Raw genomic sequence first — 19,752 nt, 5'->3', positions numbered from 1 at the left:
CAAGATCCACGAGCTTTGGCTCGTCCGATCCCTATACTAACTGCCTCAGTTGCGCGAACTGCACCGAGGCCAGGGTCTACGACTCCGACTCGCCTGATCCCACGGTATGCACCGACGCCAGGATCAGCGAGCTCCGCCTCGTCTGATCCCTACACTAACTGCCTCGCTCGGTCCCATGACGCGCATCGACGCTAGGACCCACGAGCTCCGCCTCGTTCGATCCCTATACTAACTGCCTCGCTCGGTCCCATGGTGCGCATCGATGCCAGGACCCATGAGCTCTGTCTTGTCCGATCCCTTGACTAAACTGCCTTGCCCGATCCCACGACGCGCATCGATGCCAGGATCCGCAAGCTCCGTCTTCCCTGATCCCTAAAAAACTAAACGCCACGGCTACGCAACGATGCCTTGGTTGACGACTCCATCTCGACTAAAAAACATGCACACGCACCCACTGACAAACACCCCCTAGACGATTCTACCCGAATCGCTCGGGGGCTCGGGGGCTACACTCACGGGTGCGCTCGCGCGCACCCGCTGACAAAACAAAAACCTCCCCTGCTGGCAACATAGAAAAACCCCCCAAATGGTTCTGCCCGAACCTCCCGAGGGCTACACCCGCAGGTGTGCTCGCGCGCACCCGCCGTCAAGGCAAAAATCCCCCAGACGATTCTACCAAATCGCCCGGGGGCTCGGCGGCTCCTATCGGGTTCATAAACCCAGGGTCCCTCGCGGACCGACTTCCCCGCAAAGGCTCGGCCCAAGCAGACAGCACACGACTCATGGGCCGGCCCAAGAGTCTAAACAACAGGCCCGAACGGCGATCCAGTCACCAATCGAAAGGTCTGGCCAAGGAGGAGCAGCGCCCGTTTGTCGACTCTGGCCCACCTCTTCGACCGAAGCGCTCACTTCGGCCTCCAGCCGCCTCTGGACGGTCTCTCTAACTGGAAGGCCTAGCAAAGCACTACCTCCGACTCCGACTCCATGTCTTCGACCGGGGATACAAAGACTCTGCTTGCTGCTCTTCTCCGACTATCACGAGCAGAGCCGACTGAGACCGACTGACCGAGAACGCCCGCCTGGAAAGGACCAGGAACGAATGGAGAAAGCGAGGCAAGATGCATAAGTCAAAACATGATACCAGAGACCATACCCTGTACACCTATAGGAACAGTACTCTGCAACCGTCCTGACCTAAATAGTGTTGTAGGCACCGATATTTTACCTACAGTATTGTAGGCGTCATTAACTCCCATACGGTAAGGCCCCCTCCACATGCCTCTGGGCATCGATAGTGTTGTGGGCGCCAGAATTTACCATACCAAGTGAACATGGTGAAACTCCTCACATGCCTCTGGGAATCAACAGTATATGCAGGTACCGACATCTGTCATACCCGAACAAGACGACGTGACCTCCCATGTGCATCTGACAACCAACAGTATTATGGACGCCTACCATCGTCCTGTACCCGCCGGCGTAGGCAACCAGGCTTAGAAGCAAACATACTCCTTTCCTCTCACTTGTAAGGCCATCCCCTTCATCTATAAAAGGGGATGCGCTCTCTCCCAAGAGAGGGAGGTAAAAATCTAAGTTGATTCAAGTTTATATAAGTCATTCCAGATTCACTAGATCGACCAAGTTCACTAGTTCACAACCACAGAACTGTCAGGTTTGGACCTCAAGCACACGCTTGAACACTTAGCTCATAGCGGAGCTCCTGTCGCTCTCGGCCCTTCCAACAGGAGCCGACCAGACCTCTCGTACACCCCATCTTTCTCATTTTCGTTTGTAACCCCACTGCAAACTTCGAGCACCTGGGCTCTGGAATAAAGTCACCGATCGACTCAAATTGGACGTATGGCACGTTACCTGAACTAGTATAAACCCTGTGTCATTGAGTGATAGGCCAACTTCGATCACAACGTATGGCAAAACTATAAATATTTACTTATTTGTCACTTTCTGCACCGACACTACCGCTAAAGCCAAATCCTAAATGTCATAGCTCGCTCTTTAAAATACTGGTAAAATTTTCTCATGTTTTCTATAGAACCGTTAAATGATGTAACTTCAACTGTATCCTGCTATAGCTTTATTTAGGAGAAAGTTGTCGCTAAGTTTAGCCTTCTATTTAAAATCATGGTTAGTGCTAGAGAAGGGCAAGTTGATAGACAACCTAAAAAAATACAAACCCTTCTTGCTATTTTCTTCCTTCAATTTGTTTACCACCTGTGCAGAACTTGAAGATTGTATTATTAAATAGAAAATAAGAAAAAGAGACACCTACCAAACTTGTCACGCAAGGCATTAAACACCAAAATAATCGCTTGTGACTACCAATGTTACTTCCGGTAGAATAATCACAAAGAGGAGATTGGAGTCACCACATCAAAACTAGACAACTGCTTTACACTGTCACGATCTTGATTGTCGACGATGGATTGGACATCATCAAGATAGGAAAAAACTGGAGACTTATATATTCCAATTTGCCATCATCTCTTACTAGAAACCAAACCCTAAAGAAACTATAACCTACTAGAAACTAGATATATGTAGGAGACTCCGATCCTCTGCCACTATAACCTACTAGAGATCTACGTATGAGACCTGGCAACTGGCCACCACGTCACCGCCCCAAAGGAGAGATCTATATATAATGGCAACTGGGCCACTGCATAAAAGCAGGACCAACGCGGGCTAAAAATGTTAGTTGTCTCAAGCAAAAGTTTTTGCTCAGTACATGTTAAAGACTCGAGACTATCAATCAGCAAAACACAAGCTAACTCTTATTTTTCTTTTGTGGTCCCATCATTCTATACTCGCCGCATAAAGCTGCTGCTAGCCACAACAAACCGTGAAGGCGTTCGGCTGGTCTTGTCCCGGCTTATTTCAGCTTATTTCAGCTTATTCTCTCTCACATAATACTATTTAATCATCCAAAATCAGCCATACTACAGTAGCCATCTGTACCCTCCGAACGCGTTGCGTGTAGCAAAGATTCTTTCTTCTAGATCGCAAGCTAGAATAGGTGCTTTTGTTTTTTTTTGTTAGATGAAGCAATAGTTGCCTCTACAAGTCTACAGGCTCCGCTGTCACTTTGCAAAACCACCGTTCATCGTGGTCTAACGCTAGACGCCGAGGCGGAGGCAACAGCGGCTATAGAGCATGTTGCGTTGGGGATTGGGATTACCTAACCGCCACAAAGGAGAGAGGTCAGAGGGGAACCGAGGCGACGCGGCAGAGGACCTCTAAATTCGCCAATGAAGCCAGCTAAAAGTGGACCCTAAATTAGCTTTGACACTACATCTGCTACATAGTTCCGTATCATTTCATTTCAATCATGAGTAACGATCAGTTCAATAACCACCATGGCAGCATTAAGTACACATTGATCAATAGATGGATACGCTCCAAAACATAAACACTTATTACAAACCATTGTTTCTTAACTTCTTTTCAAAGACAAGAAAAGAATCACAACACATAATACAGCGAGCAGTGCATCTTCACTTGGGCCAACAAAACCCACAAGCTTAACAAACAGTGAGCCATTCCTTTTTCACCCCTCAGATACTTAACAAATTTGTATGCCAAAAAAAGGGGTGCACATGAAACGCAGCAAGCAAGAAACAACCAAACACAAATGTTAGTCGAGTTCACTGCCCAGATGATGGAAAAAAAATAGGAACAACTGTAATGTCATAATTTGTTCCGCCATGCCCATTTGAACTTTCAGATCCATGATACATATTACTCCACGACAACTAAATCAGTACACAATACTCTCCAACTACATACAGACTACAGAAGTAAAGTCCTCAGGTACCAGGTACCACAGAAAATTTCCACACGCAATTAGGTTCTAAACTGTTGTTCCAAGGAAGCATAAAATGTACGTGACCATTATGACATGGACAGCCCCAGTTACAAAGAACCCTGACCAGGTTACCACATTGCATTCGATAGCAGAACACACTAAAACGCCGCTTGCACTGCTAAAAACCTAAAATTCACAACCTTATGCATGCATAAATCAGATAAGGAAACAAAACAATAGAACAAAATGGAAGGCGCTCAACCTTGGTGCTCATGCAAGATCTTGCCCAATGTTTAACTCACAAATCTACATCATACCAGTTCAGATGGGATCCTGAATTCGCCTGGGGGGAGGAAAAGCTAACAAAAACCTTGTTATAGCTTAAATAGATCAGAAAGAGCTGCACTAAAAACAAAGGTGCTTCCTGTTAAAAGGAGCCTACTGTTGTTACATAAAGGCTCTTGTGACCCCCCTAATTACAGATAATTAAGAAACTTTCTTCAAAAGCTGGGTCTCCAATTCATGTGACCAAGCTGTGGTTGCTGATAAGCCCCAACTTGCGGGCCTGGAGCTGCCACCCCGACCCCAACATTGGGACCAATGGCAGATGGCACCTGTTGATGCACCATGGGGTGCGGACTTACAATAGAGGGAGGCTGCTGAGGATGGTACAAGCCTGGGAACTGCGCGTGAGAGGATTGAGCTGTAGCATTGAAAGATGCATTTGCTGGATTTGGCACAAAAGCACCAGGCGTTGCTTGACCTGGTATGTTGTAATATGAAGGAACCTGCAAGGGTGGCATCTCTCTAGCTGGCTGAATCCAGATGTCAGATGTCTCGACCTGTGGAAGATACTCAAATTAGTAAAATGAAAGGACCAAACTCAGAAATCATGAACACTATTGGCCTAAAGATGTCTTCGCTATCAGATTCTCTTATTAGGAAGAGAATGGCACCATTCCCACCTGATTTACTTTCACAGGGAAAGACGGGCACTTCTGAGATAAAGTACTCAACCCATAATAAACAAAGAAAGGAAAGAGTAAGTCCTATTAAAGTACTACAAAACGAAAAAAGATACCCATCTCTCTAATTTGAGAATTAATAGCATTCAAAAAATTGTAAATTGTACCTGTGGAGTTGAGGCATAAATGTTGTCCTTGTACTTCATCCTATTGACATCATCAACACCAACTGCAGCTCCAATAACACCCGGAGAACCCATTGTAAAACCAGCTGGATGAGTGTAATTTCCGTAGCCAGAAGGGTTACCAGATGAGACTGGTTTATACTGTGAAACTCCATACTTCACTCCTCCTGCAGTTAAATGTGAACCTCCACTGGGCATCTGAAGATAATTATTTCCATTCGATGGATAAGGGACATTTGGCGAATAGTTTGGCATAGGCATGGGATAAACTGGAGAATAGAGTTGTCGATATGGCATGAAATTTGGAAAATGTTGCACATGCATTTGAGGGTACATCTGTGCGGCAGCTTGTTGCTGAGAGATATGCTGCTGCTGTGAAGAGATCGGAACAGGGCTGTTGCTCACAATCTGTGGATTTAGGGCCTGCAACAGATGTCACAATTTAATCATGAGATTCGCTAAGACAGCATTACACAAAAGAGGTAGCAAAATTGTCTTTAATTTTTCTAAGAATGCAAGGTTATGTTAGATAATCAGCTGCTCTCCACTCTTCTTTCTTTTGTCATAGGAGTATAGGAACAGGGACTGCTTCTTTCTTTTCATCTCTGCCTGTTTGCAGAACAGTAGCAGGTATTGTAGATTTTAGTTCAAGTAGTATGGGCAGTTTGACCCTGTTAGTTGGTAGAATTCGGAGATGGCTTTCATGTACTTTTGCTATGACATGTATATATGAGAGATAGAGGGATGGCAGCAGCCTCAGTTCAAACAGCACCATTCACAAGTGTGTTCATTTGTGTGTGCTCTGCTCTCCCCTTCTTCTAAGTTCTACCTCCACTATGTGTGTGTGAGTGTAGTGAGACATACTTGAGTGACTTAGTCGGCCAAACAGGTTATGTATTTATACTGTGATCAACAGTGAATAGAAGAGTGTTTTACGAAAACAGAAGACAGAAATTGTGGCAAAAGTCCAAGTGTCACAAAGTCCAAGTGCAAAAACCAAGACTGACTTCTTGAATTTTATTTCAAAGTAAGCAGAACAAATTTCCTCAACTACAAACCAGCAAAGCGTCCCGTGTTGAACTCCTTGCAGCAGAACCATTTTATAAGCAATGAGTCCAATGACAAGAGAACTAGGTAGAGATAATTAAATCTGGTAAGTAAGTGGATTAAAACTGGACTCATTAGCAGCCCTGGTCAACATGATGATGGGCCAAGACTAGTAGACTACAAGGTGGGCACTATAAATTAAGCTGCCTAAAGAATATATCCAAATGATTACAAGTAATAATAATACAGAAAGGACTACAGGAGAGCAGTTAAAAATCAAAATACAGTGCTACCTCAGATGTGGAAGGGAGAACTTGTGAGTGAACATTAGGTTCTGGCATCCTGAAGACTTGCACAGCATTATCTGCTTCCGGATTTTCTGAAGGGTACCCCTTATGAGAGTAAGGGATTGTAAGCAGTAAATAACAGATTTCATCCATATTACTCCAGTTAAGGATATATGCTGATTTGGATACAAGCAGTCAACATCAATATTTCTCCACCAGTATATTTAGGATCGTTTAAGTTGGCCATATGAAAATGTGTTTGTTTGATTACAGAAGTACTAAATATTGTAACATTAATATTTCTACAAATACTATAGTAGGAATTAGTTTTTGAAGTTGTATTTTGAAAATGCCAACTATATCCAAAAAAACATTTTTTGGGTGACTTCGAAAAGTAATACAATCAGTAGCAACTGGATTCCAATATAACATTTACCTGAGAAGAGGAAGCTAATACTTGCGGATGTACATTAGGCTCCACCAGTCCATATAACTGGGCCTCATTGGTTGTATGCATATTAGGATCTTCATGACCATAAGCCTGCAAATATTCAAGTTCTACATGTCATGGACAATGCCAAAAAAACTCTCTGGAAATGAGAGTTGCAACTTCACTATAAAATAATCTAGCAAAGAAAATGCCAAATAAAAAATCCTTCAACCATGTGAAGCATCATTACCGAAAAAGGAGTCAAAGTCGAGGTGATCTGGGTACTGTCACCATCTGCTGCTCCAACTGGAGTGTCACTCTGAACTAAGCCCAGGCCATCATCATTCTCTACTTGCCCACTCATCTGATCACTATCCTCAGATGGGGGCAAGGAAATCTCAGCTGTTGACGTGGACAGTTGTTGTGAAGATCTAGCTTGCTCATCCATGTCATCATGCCCAGCATCCAAACTATCATCTTCACTGACCTGTTGAACTGATTCTTGTAAACTACATATAACAAAAGGATTGTCAGAGGAAGCCATATTCTCTAAATTACCCAGATAACGTACCAGAGTGCAAGAATAGCATTCAGAAATGACATGCTATAATTATTAAAGTAAAACAAAAGAAAGTATGATTAGAATTTGTCAAACGTAAACCAATAATAGTAAGTTATAAATGTACCTAATAAGAATCCAAAAACCAAATGCTATGCCAATAAAACTGCAAGCTTGCAAACTATTTCACCATGAATATAGATGCTTAGGTAGCACATAGCACAATAACAATTGATGTGACATAAACTACTGAATCAAGTTTATTGAATAAAGTATTTTAACTATAAAAAAATAACAGGAACTACATAATCTAGTTTATCAGTATTCAATAATAAATAACTTCCAAGGGAATAACTTGTTGCCACAACGCTACTTGCTACAAGATTATCTTCTCTTTGATTAAAAGAATTGGGAAAGGTTCACCTAACTGTTCTGGTTGCTCAGTGTCTTGTGGGGCCGAGGCAGGTACTTGTTCCGAATCCAAGCCAGATGTGAAACTGCCAAACCTTAACTTTGTCTGCTCATATTCTGGCACACGAAGATGTTCCGGAATAATAACATGCTCCACCTCATGCAAGTTAGCTTGTGAAAGTTTCTCAGACAACCCGTTTACATCTGATGCGTTAGCATTTTCACAGTTGCTAGCTGAAGGAGATGCAGCACCAGCTATATTGTTATCTGCATTGGTAGCGGGTGACTTCTTTGTCGATTTTGGCTTCCACTCCTTAACAGGGTGTACTGCTGAAGAGAAAATTTGTCATTTTATCAGAATGTTTGCCTAAAAGCATTAGATATAATGGATAAAGAAAAACTAAGAAGCTAGACATCAAGTGGCAAGTATAATTTTTTCAATTTAGCAATTCTGTGTCAACACAGAACATTTCCAGAAACAGCATTCTAAGTATTTCGTTGAATAAATCTTAACAGGTAGTTATATAGATCTTCATACAAAAGCGAAAAGTAAAGTACAGTTAGAATGAAGTTAAACATGAGATCCACCAATTTTATATATATGGGAAAAAGGATTTGCTCGGTGCTGAAACCCCCACGCAAGGTGAGGACAAATGTACATGGAAGCACAAAAAAATGGAGAGCACAATATGTGGTTTCCTGGAATACAATCTACTAAACCCAGTACTAAAATTGATTAAAACCACTTGGGGAAATAATTGTCTATCAAAATATCTGCAGTATGCGTGCTTACAGACTTAAGAGATATAAAGCACATCACTTATATATATATTTTTTCAAAAAAAAAAAACTTTAGGGCTTGTTCGGTTCCCAATCCAAGGGGATTGGAGAGTATTGAAGGGGATTGAGGGGAATTTTGACTTGTAGGGGATTGTATCACCCAAAATGCCCTCCAATCCCCTCGGGATTGGGGATTAACTGAACAAGCCTTTACAATGTTGCTGCTGACAAAAACTAACATTTTGATATCAACTCTTCTGCTGACAAAAATAAATAAAATAAAGCATAGACATCACTGGCAGATGATACCTTTTTGGTTGCTAGTAGGACCCTGGTGATACCTGTTGACGTTTTGTGCAACAAAAGATCTACCAGTGGGCCTTCCACGAAATATTGTATCAGGTCTCTGGTTTTGTTGAATGTTTCTAGACATAAAGGCTGGGTAACGCCCAGATGCCCCTACTGAGGTAAAACTCCCCCTCTGAATATTTGCATGAGAAGAACCACTTGGCGCATGCATCTGAGAACCCGAACGGCCAGCAAATTGCCTAGTAGAATTAATAACTCCAACATGACGTCGAGCAGGTCCAACAGTTCCACCAGCAATTCTAACATTGGCTGACCCATGAGCTGGGTCAGAACCTGGAAAATGCTGCTCGTTCTGAGAGTTCTTCAAATATGGCTTCGCATGCTTCTGTGTAGTACCTTGACCATCCCTCTTCCCTTGAGTTGTGTCAGAGTGGGAGTTCTGCATAGCATTTTGATGTGTGATCTGGCCGTCTGAGGTTGTAGCAGGTGAGCGGTTTCGACCAGACTGAACAATAGTACTGAACATAGACAACCCAGTAAAGTATTAGTTTGATTACAACAAGATGTTCATATGCAAAACAGCTGACAAAAAAAATAAGAAAGATAGCAATTTTCATAACTGTATTTTGGACATTTGGTCTATGTATTACGGCTCTGGAACCTAGTTACAAAATAGACAATAAAATGGCCATAGCCATCACATAAAACTAAAGTCAAAAGCAACAGAGAGGTTTCAGTCAACGCAGCTACCTGCCTGCATGCGCCATTTACCTCAAGAAATGTACCATTACCATTTCAAAGGATTTATTCATGTACCATAGGAACAGACAAAGCAACATCAAACCTAAAGCACTTATTCATTTTCACATTATCAAATTAGAGTTTGATAGAGGAGGCGATATGATGCCTACACTCGATGAGATAACCTTTAGCTACAAAGAAATATTAGGAAGTTGAATAAGTACTTGATAGCTGCATTATAATCAGTATACAACTTAACCAGAACTACAAAAAAATGATGACAAGATTGTTTGACAAACAGATGAGTGCACAGGAGAGTAAGAGCAGCGACAAAATTTGTCACACAAACAATACCTCCTATCAGACATTTGTACATTTGATGAACCTTTGTGTCCTAGTTCTGGTCTGTTCTCCACCACACCATGTTGAAATCTGTTGTCCCTCACAACCCGAAATTCATGACTAGGGCCTGCATCAAGCAATCAGTTAACAGTCAGGTGGAAACATGCAAGTTACACAACCATAATATTGCACATATGTCACGCCATATGTGAAAACTGCAGAAGCTTATAGTATGTAATGGGAAGCCAGGAGCAAAGACAAGCAAGCTGGAGACAAACAAGGTTGCCATGGAAAACAGGAAGGTATATGTTTCATCATTGTCTAGAAGCTGGATTGCTAGAAATATATAAAGATGATTGGAACTATCTTGGCAGCAAAAGAAGCATATCTACTCTATGTTACTAAACATAAGATCAGAATTACAAATGGTGGCCCTCAATTATGTTACCTGACATCTGACCCTGATTGGGAGTTCTTCTTTGATCATTTTCCATCCTTTGTGTGTGTGGCTTCATCCATTGTGAGTTCTGCTCAACTTGTGCAGTACTATCAGCAAAGCTCTTCTGGCCAGTACTCTAACAATGCAATATTTTTTTCAGCACAACAGAGAATAAAAGAATAGCAATGTATGATTTTCAGCATTACTGAAGCTTCATAACATGCATTACACACTTTAACAAAGAAGCAATAAACCTAACATGTTTCCTCAATTGATAAAGAACTAATTTTGTTTCTTCATAGCCAGTGCCAAAAGCTCGCACACAAGGTAGGGTCAGGGGATGACAAGGAAAAAAGCAAGAGAGGGACACATAAGAGTAAATAAAGTGTTGTGGAATGCATCGTCTTGTGCAGAAGCAATGTGTATGTCTCATCATATCTTACTCCTACTCCCTCTGTTCGAAATTGCAAGTCATTTTAGCTTTGTCCTAAGTCAAACTTGCATCTAGTATTTGGACTTTGGAGGCCAGGTTTTCTTTGGCTAGCCTATTGAGTGACTGTGTGTACGCAATTTAAGGGCATAGAACCCCAAATGTGCCTTTTTGATTTAGATTGTTTCAAAACATCACGAGAAGCCTAACATTGCAAGAAAAATATGTATAAGCAATGCTACAAACAAAAAGGAGCAATACAAAAAGGAAACGACTTTAGGTTTAATCCTTCAGTTTACTGTTACACTGAAAAAATTACCCAAACAGCAAATGTATACCTCTTTCTTCTTGTCCCTTTTTCTTTTCACTTCGTGAAATGGGTCTGCAGGTACAAACAAACGACGAATTATAATCACAAAGAAAACATGAGAAGATTTACTACTAGAGACAATATATATTGGAAACAATGGCATCTCTCATCCATCAAATAATAAACATGAACATCCCACATATCAGCATGTCAAAGCTCATTTACTTCCCCAAAAAAATCATGGAGACCATTACAATATCTAATTTTACAAGCCGGTTAGAACCCACGCCCTGTAAGCAATAGTAAGCACTACCTTTTACAAATTTACAACATATATAGAATAGAAAACGAAAATACAAGTAGCCCAACAACTATAGTTAACAATTTGGCCCAGCAAGAGTACCATTAATATATGCGGACATCATTGGCTAATCAAAATCACGACCCTCGTGATATAGTATCATTAATCGATAAATCAATAAACGCTGAGCCTCCTACCAGAGCCTCCCCAAATCCCCATAGATCAAAAACCCTAGACCGTACGCGGGAATCACCTGCGCCCCCACGGTTGAAGCGGCAGAGCCGATCCAATGCGGCTCAGCGAGCGCCCCAAAACCCTAGCTCCCGGCACCGGTACGAGATCGATCGAGTCGAGGCGACCCAGATCGGGGGGAACAGGGGAGAGGAAAGGGGACCTTGATTGAGCAGCTTCTGCGCCGTCTCGTTGGGGTCCATGTTGGACTCGCGGAGGGTGTCCAAGATGTCGGCGTCGGAGTGGCCGCCGACGACCTCCTTGATCGACTGGATGGTGGACTGGATCGCCGTGGTGGTGGTGGGCGAGCGCGCCGCCCCCGCCCTGTCGGAGCCGCGAGCGCCGCCGCCGCCGCCAGCCATGCCCGCCGCGAGAGGGGAGATCGCCCGAACGCACGCTGAGACGGGGGAGCGGGTGGTGGTGGAGGCGCTCGCGATCGCCGCCGGAATCGCATCAAACGACGCGAGGCCCTGGGTTTCGGGGGAGAGTGGGTTTGGGTTTGGTTTGGTTGGAGTGGTTGGGGCCGGCCGGGCTCGGTGGGGAAGGGAAGGGAATTGCTGGTGGTCGCTGTGCACGAGTTTTACGGCCGAGGCGGCTAGTGTGTCAGTGTGCGTAAACGCGGGGTGGTGGGGGCAGAGGTATTAAATGACGGATATACCCCTACGTAGGGTACGTGTGAACGTGGAATTTCTGCGTTTGGTAGGGGGGCTAGGGGTGGAAGCGTCATCTTGAATGGCGTTAGGGTTGCAGAGCACGGACTCTACATTCTTGTTTGTATTTCAATCTCAAGTCAGACTGATTCTGTGGGCCGGGCCTGCGTTCGTCGCACTTGTGGTTTGGGCTTCTCGCCGGGGGGCCGTCTTGCTGGACCAAAAAGAACAAAAGATTTTTCCTTTTTCTTTTTTCCCTTTGCTCGTCCCTTTTGTTTCAAGAAATTCTCATATTCTATCCGTTTGAGGTCCTGTTTTGGGAGCTTTAAGCTTTTCTATAGAAAGTTCGAAAAAACTAGAAGCTCCTCCAAACAATCTCAAATTATAAGTCATTTCAATATTCCTAAAGAGTCAAAACATCTACTAAAAAAGTATCATCAAATTCTTATTTAATTATATTTCTATAGTATACCTATTTGATGTCATAATTTTTTACAATTCTCTCAATAATTTGGTCAAATTTAGAATGGTTTGACTCTACACAAAAATTGAAATGACTTTTAATTTTAGACGGAGGGATTAGCTTTTTTAAGCTGAAAAAAACTCCAAAAGCTGCATTTTGTATTAAAAAACATAGAAACTTCATAAAGCTTCTCCTGGAGTTTTTCAGCTCCCAAACAGGGCCTAAATCTGAAGAGGTTGAACACCTATTTTAGGTACGTTTGGTACGTATACTGCAACACTAATGTTACTATTAAGACGTTCGGAAGGCCAGATGCCTCGCTCCACTCACTGCCCTTACCCGTTCCACGCTCCTCATCCCCTGTCGCAGCGCACAAACGTCCGGCATCCTCCCCCACTGGGTGCCCCCAACGCCCACAGATCTGGTGGCTCTCTCCCCCACCCTGGGAGAGATCCATGAAGGTGGCACGGCGGTGTCGCGGGAGAGTGCGCGGCTCTCCTCCACCCCGCGCGCGGCACCCTCCGCACCCTCGGAGGCACCCTCTCACCCCGGCGACCGAGCTCCCCCCACCTCGCGTGCCCATGTCGCTCCTTGCCTCCCATCCCCCACCATCACTACCGAGCCAAAGCTCGGTACCGGTGGCGGTGGTGCTCGTGCGCCACCGCTCGCAGCCGACAATGGTTGCAATCGACCGGCCCAGGCTTTCCCTTGCCTATATTGCAAATGTATGTTTCAGTCGTTTCAAAGTTATGTTGCAGTTGTTTCTTATGGATATTGCAAAAGTAGATCAAGAGATGTTGCACATCTTGCATATGTTGCGCGTGTTTCAGAAGCATGTTGTAAGCGTTTGTTCAAAATGATTCATTTATTTTCAGACGCATGTCGCAATCATTTTCTATGTAGATGTTGCATATGTGTTCACACATACGTTGCAACAGTACGTTCCAAATGTTTCAGCTGTTTCAGTTTATATTGCAGTATAAGTGTTTTTTCATGTTGCATTTGTTTTATCTAGATGTTACATATATTTCATACACATATTGCAAGCGTATGTCCCAAAAGTTTCATATGTTTCAAATGTATGTTGCATTTGACTGTTTCATGTTGTAAGTGCAGATCGCCGACGTTGGTGTCCATGAGGGCGGGCAGGGCCATGCCGTGGCCACCGACGTGTGCATGAGGCACAGGGCGGCGGCGGCGGCGTGGAGAGGAGGCGCGTGGTGCTGTTGTGGAAGAGGCGAGGATGAGTCTTCTGAGCGGCCTGGAAGAGACAGGCGTCGTGCGAGTGTGGAAGAGGCGGGGGCAAGTCATCCGAGCAGCGTGTTCAGCGGATCTGAAGTGAGCAGTTCGGATGCGAACGCGGAAAACGGAGCTGGCGCGGGCGCCGCGTCCAAGTGGACGGGGCGGAGCAACCGTGGGTGTCCGGACTTCCGGAGAGCTAGTGCTGCCGATACTGCAATATATGCTAGCTATGGCACATTTCGGATGCAGCAGATTATTGTGGCAGAACCTCCTAAGGAATCGGGCCTATATGCACCTATCGTTGTCTTAACAGACCTTGGATAGCGTACACGAGTTCCCAACAACTCAACAGGTCTGTCGGGTGTCCTCGGGAAACCCGAATCATCCACGTTTCTCTTTTCAAACAGGATCCCAATCACAGTCATTGCAGATTACAACCGTTTATTCAAATATATACCAGAGTAAAAGATAGCGGAAGTCTTAAGATAACATAGTTACAAACCAGTTGTTTTCAAACTTACAATACCAAAGTGTCATACAACCATAGTAGCGGGATAATATTACATTAACTTTATTTATCAAACAAACTAGTACCTTGTCCAAAGGCCATTCATCACTCCTCATCGTCATTGACTTCAAACACAGACATGCAGCAGGGACCAAAACAAGCCTGCGCATGTGACTCACCTGCAACAAGGGTTAACAAACCCTGAGTACAAAGGTACTCAACAAGACTAACCCGACGTAACGGGGTGTAAGACTTTAGAGATGCAGGGGTTTAGGACAAGGTAAGGATGTAGCAAAATTCAAGTCCTTTGCAAAAAGCTTACTATATTTATCCTATTCTCAAATTTTACCCCTAAGTCCTTTTAGTTCTTTATCTCAAACTAAATGTACATTTCCCATATTTCATTCCTTCTCATTCCATTCTTTTTCTCATATTTTAGTAACTCACCAGTACTGCATTGCTTCTGTAATGAATCGAGTCTCCATATCCACGGAGCACCGGCAATTCGAATTGATTCAAGTCCCAGCTGGGGATTCCTTATCACACGACATATGTAGAACTTAATCTTGCATATATCAACCTCGCTATCGGATCTTCCTATACTAAGCCGTCTCCACGCCACCCGAGAGCACAGCACACCTCAAATCCGGCCACATTCCAGCCACGAGGGTACACGCTACTCCCGCCATCTCTCCACTCCCAGTGCGTGGGCATTCGTCTTAGTATCGGATTAGCCGAAGTAGGCTTACTGGAGTATGTGACCAGTACTACAAAGTGTCTCGTTCAGAAGATCCACAATGAGTGGCCTTTAAGCGACATAGTCGGCAACATTACCCAACATTCAAGATAAGTCACCCGACAAGTCTCTAATTCATTCTATATTCTTTCTTTCTTTGGCTAGTATGCCATCTTTGATTGTATCGAAACTTTTACATTGAAAGCCTACCATAAAGCATACTAAGCACACTATGCCTTTATAAATGAAAACATCTTCAAGGATGGTAAACAATTATCAAGGTAGGTAATGCATCAAGTAGGTAACATTTGAATTAAACAACTTAATGCAATAAATAACATAGGTGATAAACTTTTCAAAGTAAACAAGGTAATGGCTTAATGCATAAACCGGGGCTTGCCTTCGTTGACGATTTCCGATTCTGGATTAGTACCACAATTATCAAATCCCGTGACAACCGGGGATTCTTCCACAACTTGCTCAACTAGAATCGTTTCGTTCTCGGGTTCTACATGAAATGATAACATATGCTTTAACATGATGATAATGTAAACATGATGCTTTCACGGCACATGAAATGTAAAAACACCCGCAAAAGATTTTATTTCGCGGTACAGTTGCAAGCCAACAAAACCAACCTGCAACATTATTATTAAGAACCACACATGTGACTTGACCTAATGGATCTTGAAACCCTACTAGTCACAAAACATGACCAAAACAAGATCCAACTCTAATCAAACACTTAGGGTTTCGACGAGTTAACTTGTTAATGACCTTGGTTATCACATGAAATGTCATTAAGATTGACTAATTACAAATTAGGTATGAGTTCAATACTAATTAAGGTACTAAGGATCATTATAAGTGAATGACCCAAGGTCAACAATCAATTCTAAAGTCAAACAAATCCTAATTGATTAAACATTAATTAAATGAATAATTAATTAAATAATTAAGTCTACATTAGGTATAAAATAAACTTTGTCCAATTAAGCTCAAATTTTTATGTAAGCTTCCTCATGATAAATTAGTGTACCAAAATAAATTTCATAGCTTTTGGAGTTATATAGTGGCCTACAAAAATCATGGAATTTGCATTTTTCAATTAATGGACTAAATATTTGAACATTAAAAATTTATTCAAATCCCAAGTTTCAAATTTTTAAATCATACTAAAACATGTACAGAAGCTACCCACAAATTTTCAGAATTTTTGGATGTGTAAATAAATTCCTACAAAATTGCCAAATTGCTGCACTATTCAAAATCAGAAAACAAAAATCAGCACTGTTCTTCTTCTCCCTACTCACTGACAGACTGACCCCACGCGTCAGCGGCAGTGAACCAAACACGGCGGCGCGGCCAGCTCCGGCCAGCAAAACGCGCCGGTGGTGAATCTCCGGTGAGACGGACTGCTCCTACATGATCTACACCAAGTCGCGCATCTATCCCAAGCCTCAGAATAGAAAAGGGCACACCGGATGGAACTCGACGCCGGCCATGGCGGCTCGGACCCGACGGTGATCGATGTAACTAGGGCTACGACGCAGTAGAGTCAAAGGAAGAGTGAGCAACACGCTCAGGAGCTCACCGTGATCACGATGATGGGCTTGGTGCAGTCGGAGATGGTCTGGAGTAGCCTGGCCACGGTGAGGCCAGTCGCGGCGGAGCTCCGACCGGTCACGGGGAAGACGGGTTGCGCCGGGCGATTCCGGCCAACATCAGCGACGAGAGCAAATCGAGGAGGAGCGCAAGACCAATGCGATCGTGTTGACGTAGCTAGGAACGACTGACGCGGCTCGACGAGGCCTACGGCGAGCGGCGGAGCTATGCGGTGGCGGAGCAGAGCAGAGGGGAAGAACGGGAGCGACGGCGGCGACTGTGGCTATTTATAGCCCGGAAGAAGGCGTCCGGTGTCGCCAACGCACGGGCGGATTCGCCACGGTGACATCGGCGTGTCACCGCGCGTGAAAGCAGCGAAGAAGGTCGGCGGCAAGCAGACTGCGTGGTGCCGGCGGTGAGCGGCGATGTGATTTTTAAATTTTGCATTATTTACAGAACTGCCACTGTGCCTATTTTCCAAATTACTCAGAAATTTTCTAAAGAAGTTGAAAATCTCCAAAAATGAAAGTTGTTCAATTTTTCAAACTCTACAACTTTGCTTCTAGGAACATTTTCAAATTCTGCCTTCATTTTGAATTTCACATTTGGGGTACATTTAAAGATTTGAATCATTCCAAAATTACTCCAAATTTTGTATGTAAACATGAAAAACTTTGAAAACCAAAGTTGATCCTTATAAAATAATCTCCAACTTTGCTTTTTGCCTCAACCCCAAATTCCTCATGGATTCTGAATTAGTTAAAAGGGGCAAAAAGGACTTTTATAATTTGAATATGAATTCAAATTTGATTTGTCTTCCTTTTACTTAGATTTTGATTTTTGACCAGCAACATGGCCCATTAGGGTTATTTGAGTCAAATGCCACATGGCCTCACATGAACACATGAAATTTGACCCTTGTGGTCATGATCTGTATTTAGGGTTTTTGAAACACATCACATGAAATAACAACATTATGAAATAAACCTTATTTAGTGAATGCATTCAAAACTTTATACTATATGAATGCTTTGCAATGCACATGATGACATGTCAAATTTTAGTATTAGGTCAAAACACCAGAGGTGTTACAACCCTTCCCCCTTAAAGAAATCTCGTCCCGAGATTTAAAACTTAAGGCTAAGTAATGGAAAAGGAAATGTGTCAAGCTAACACATTACAACTTTATTCAAAAGGCTAGTGAGGGGGTTTTTTCCATTCTGTTAATAACAAGACAAGTTACAATATAGACAAGGTATTGCAACTAGATAGAAGCGAAGAAGTCAGGAAAGTTCTCTTCTAAGTAATCCTCGGACTCCCAAGTAGCTTCATCTTCCGTGTGTTGATTCCATTGTACTTTGTAGAACTTGATTGTACGTCTGCGAGTGACTCGATCTTTCTGATCTAAGACTCTAATGAGGTACTCGGCATAAGTCAAATTAGGTTCTAGTTCTACAGCACCAAAGTCAACTTCTTGGTCAGGTACTTGAAGACACTTCTTTAACTGAGATACATGAAAGGTATCATGCACCGCTGACATGTGATCTAGTAGCTTGACGCGATAGGCGACTGGTCCACATCGTTGTTGGATCTGAAAAGGGCCGACATAACGGGGCGCCAACTTTCCCCGAATCCCAAATCGATGAACTCCTTTCATCGGTGATACCTTGAGGTAGACATAATCTCCCACTTTGAATTCTAGCGGCCGTCTCCTCTTATTAGCATAGCTTTTCTGTCGGGATTGAGCTACCTTCATATTAGCTTGTATGAGTTTAACTTTCTCTTCAGCTTCCTTGACCACATCCGGTCCAAAGAACCAACGTTCTCCAGATTCTGACCAATTTAAAGGTGTTTGGCATCTACGGCCATACAATGCTTCGAATGGTGCCATTTTAATGCTCTCTTGATGGCTGTTGTTATATGAGAATTCCGCTAAGGGAAGGCATTCATCCCATTTAGCACCAAAGGAAAGAACACAGGCTCTTAGCATATCTTCAAGAATTTGATTTACCCTTTTAGTCTGTCCGTCTGTTTGCGGATGATAAGCAGAACTACGGATAAGTTTAGTTTCTAAAGACTCATGTAGACTTTTCCAAAACTTGGATATGAACAATGATCCTCTGTCAGAAACAATGGTCTTGGGTGCCCCATGTAGACTGAAAATTCTATCAAGATAAAGCTTTGCATACTGCTCCGCTCGATATTTATCTCTGACTGGCAAGAAATGAGATATCTTGGTTAGACGATCAACAATAACCCATATTGAATTGTAGCCTGTAGATGTCCTAGGCAATCCTACTATGAAGTCCATACAAATATCTTCCCATTTCCAAGATGGAACTGGCAACGAATGTAATGGACCTGCAGTCTTCATATGAACTGCTTTGACTCTCTGGCAAATATCACACTTGGCCACATATTGAGCTATTTCTATTTTCATTTTGGTCCACCAATATCTCTTTCTTAGATCATGATACATTTTGTTGCTACCCGGATGAATGGAGTATCTTGTAGAATGAGCTTCATCAAGAATCTGCTTTCGCAGCTCCGGATTTTTGGGTACTACCAACCTATCATTGAACCATACGACATCTGATTCATCAATCTTGAAACAGGTTGGTTTTCCAGATCTAACCTTATCCTTAATATGGGCTATGTCCTTACTTTTCTGTTGAGCAGCAATGATCAGATCTTTGATAGTGGACTCGACTACAATATTGGACAGGGAACCTTGTTCTATGATTTGTAAATCCAGATGCTCCATCTCTTGACACAATGTTCGCTGCATAGGTTCTACAATTAGGCAATGACAATGACTCTTGCGACTCATGGCATCGGCAACCTTGCCCGGATGATAATGCACTTCTAAGTCATAATCTTTGATAAGTTCTAACCATCTCCTTTGCCTCATATTCAACTCTGACTAAGTGAAGATGTATTTCAAACTCTTGTGATCCA

General features: G+C 43.1%; 1 protein-coding gene across 2 annotated transcripts; it reads right to left on the bottom strand.

Annotated features, from left to right (window-relative positions):
- Positions 1–4,072: 4,072 nt before the first annotated feature.
- LOC136519862 (uncharacterized) lies at positions 4,073–12,140 on the bottom strand. 2 transcript variants are annotated; one of them, XM_066513246.1, is made up of 11 exons: positions 11,754–12,140; positions 11,087–11,130; positions 10,328–10,454; positions 9,892–10,006; positions 8,797–9,314; positions 7,725–8,037; positions 6,988–7,246; positions 6,744–6,848; positions 6,314–6,412; positions 4,956–5,396; positions 4,073–4,665 (listed from the first exon to the last, which is right to left on the bottom strand). In XM_066513246.1, exons 1-11 carry the CDS (start codon positions 11,950–11,952, stop codon positions 4,324–4,326), a joined length of 2,562 nt encoding a protein of 853 aa, XP_066369343.1. In that variant the 5' UTR covers positions 11,953–12,140; the 3' UTR covers positions 4,073–4,323. The 2 variants fall into 2 exon arrangements, with proteins under 2 accessions (XP_066369343.1, XP_066369344.1); XM_066513247.1 differs by having other exon boundaries at positions 7,725–8,034.
- Positions 12,141–19,752: the final 7,612 nt, after the last annotated feature.

This window comes from Miscanthus floridulus, chromosome 18 (assembly GCF_019320115.1).
Source record: "Miscanthus floridulus cultivar M001 chromosome 18, ASM1932011v1, whole genome shotgun sequence".
NCBI lineage: Eukaryota > Viridiplantae > Streptophyta > Magnoliopsida > Poales > Poaceae > Miscanthus > Miscanthus floridulus.
This window is presented reverse-complemented; position numbering and strand designations above follow the sequence as displayed.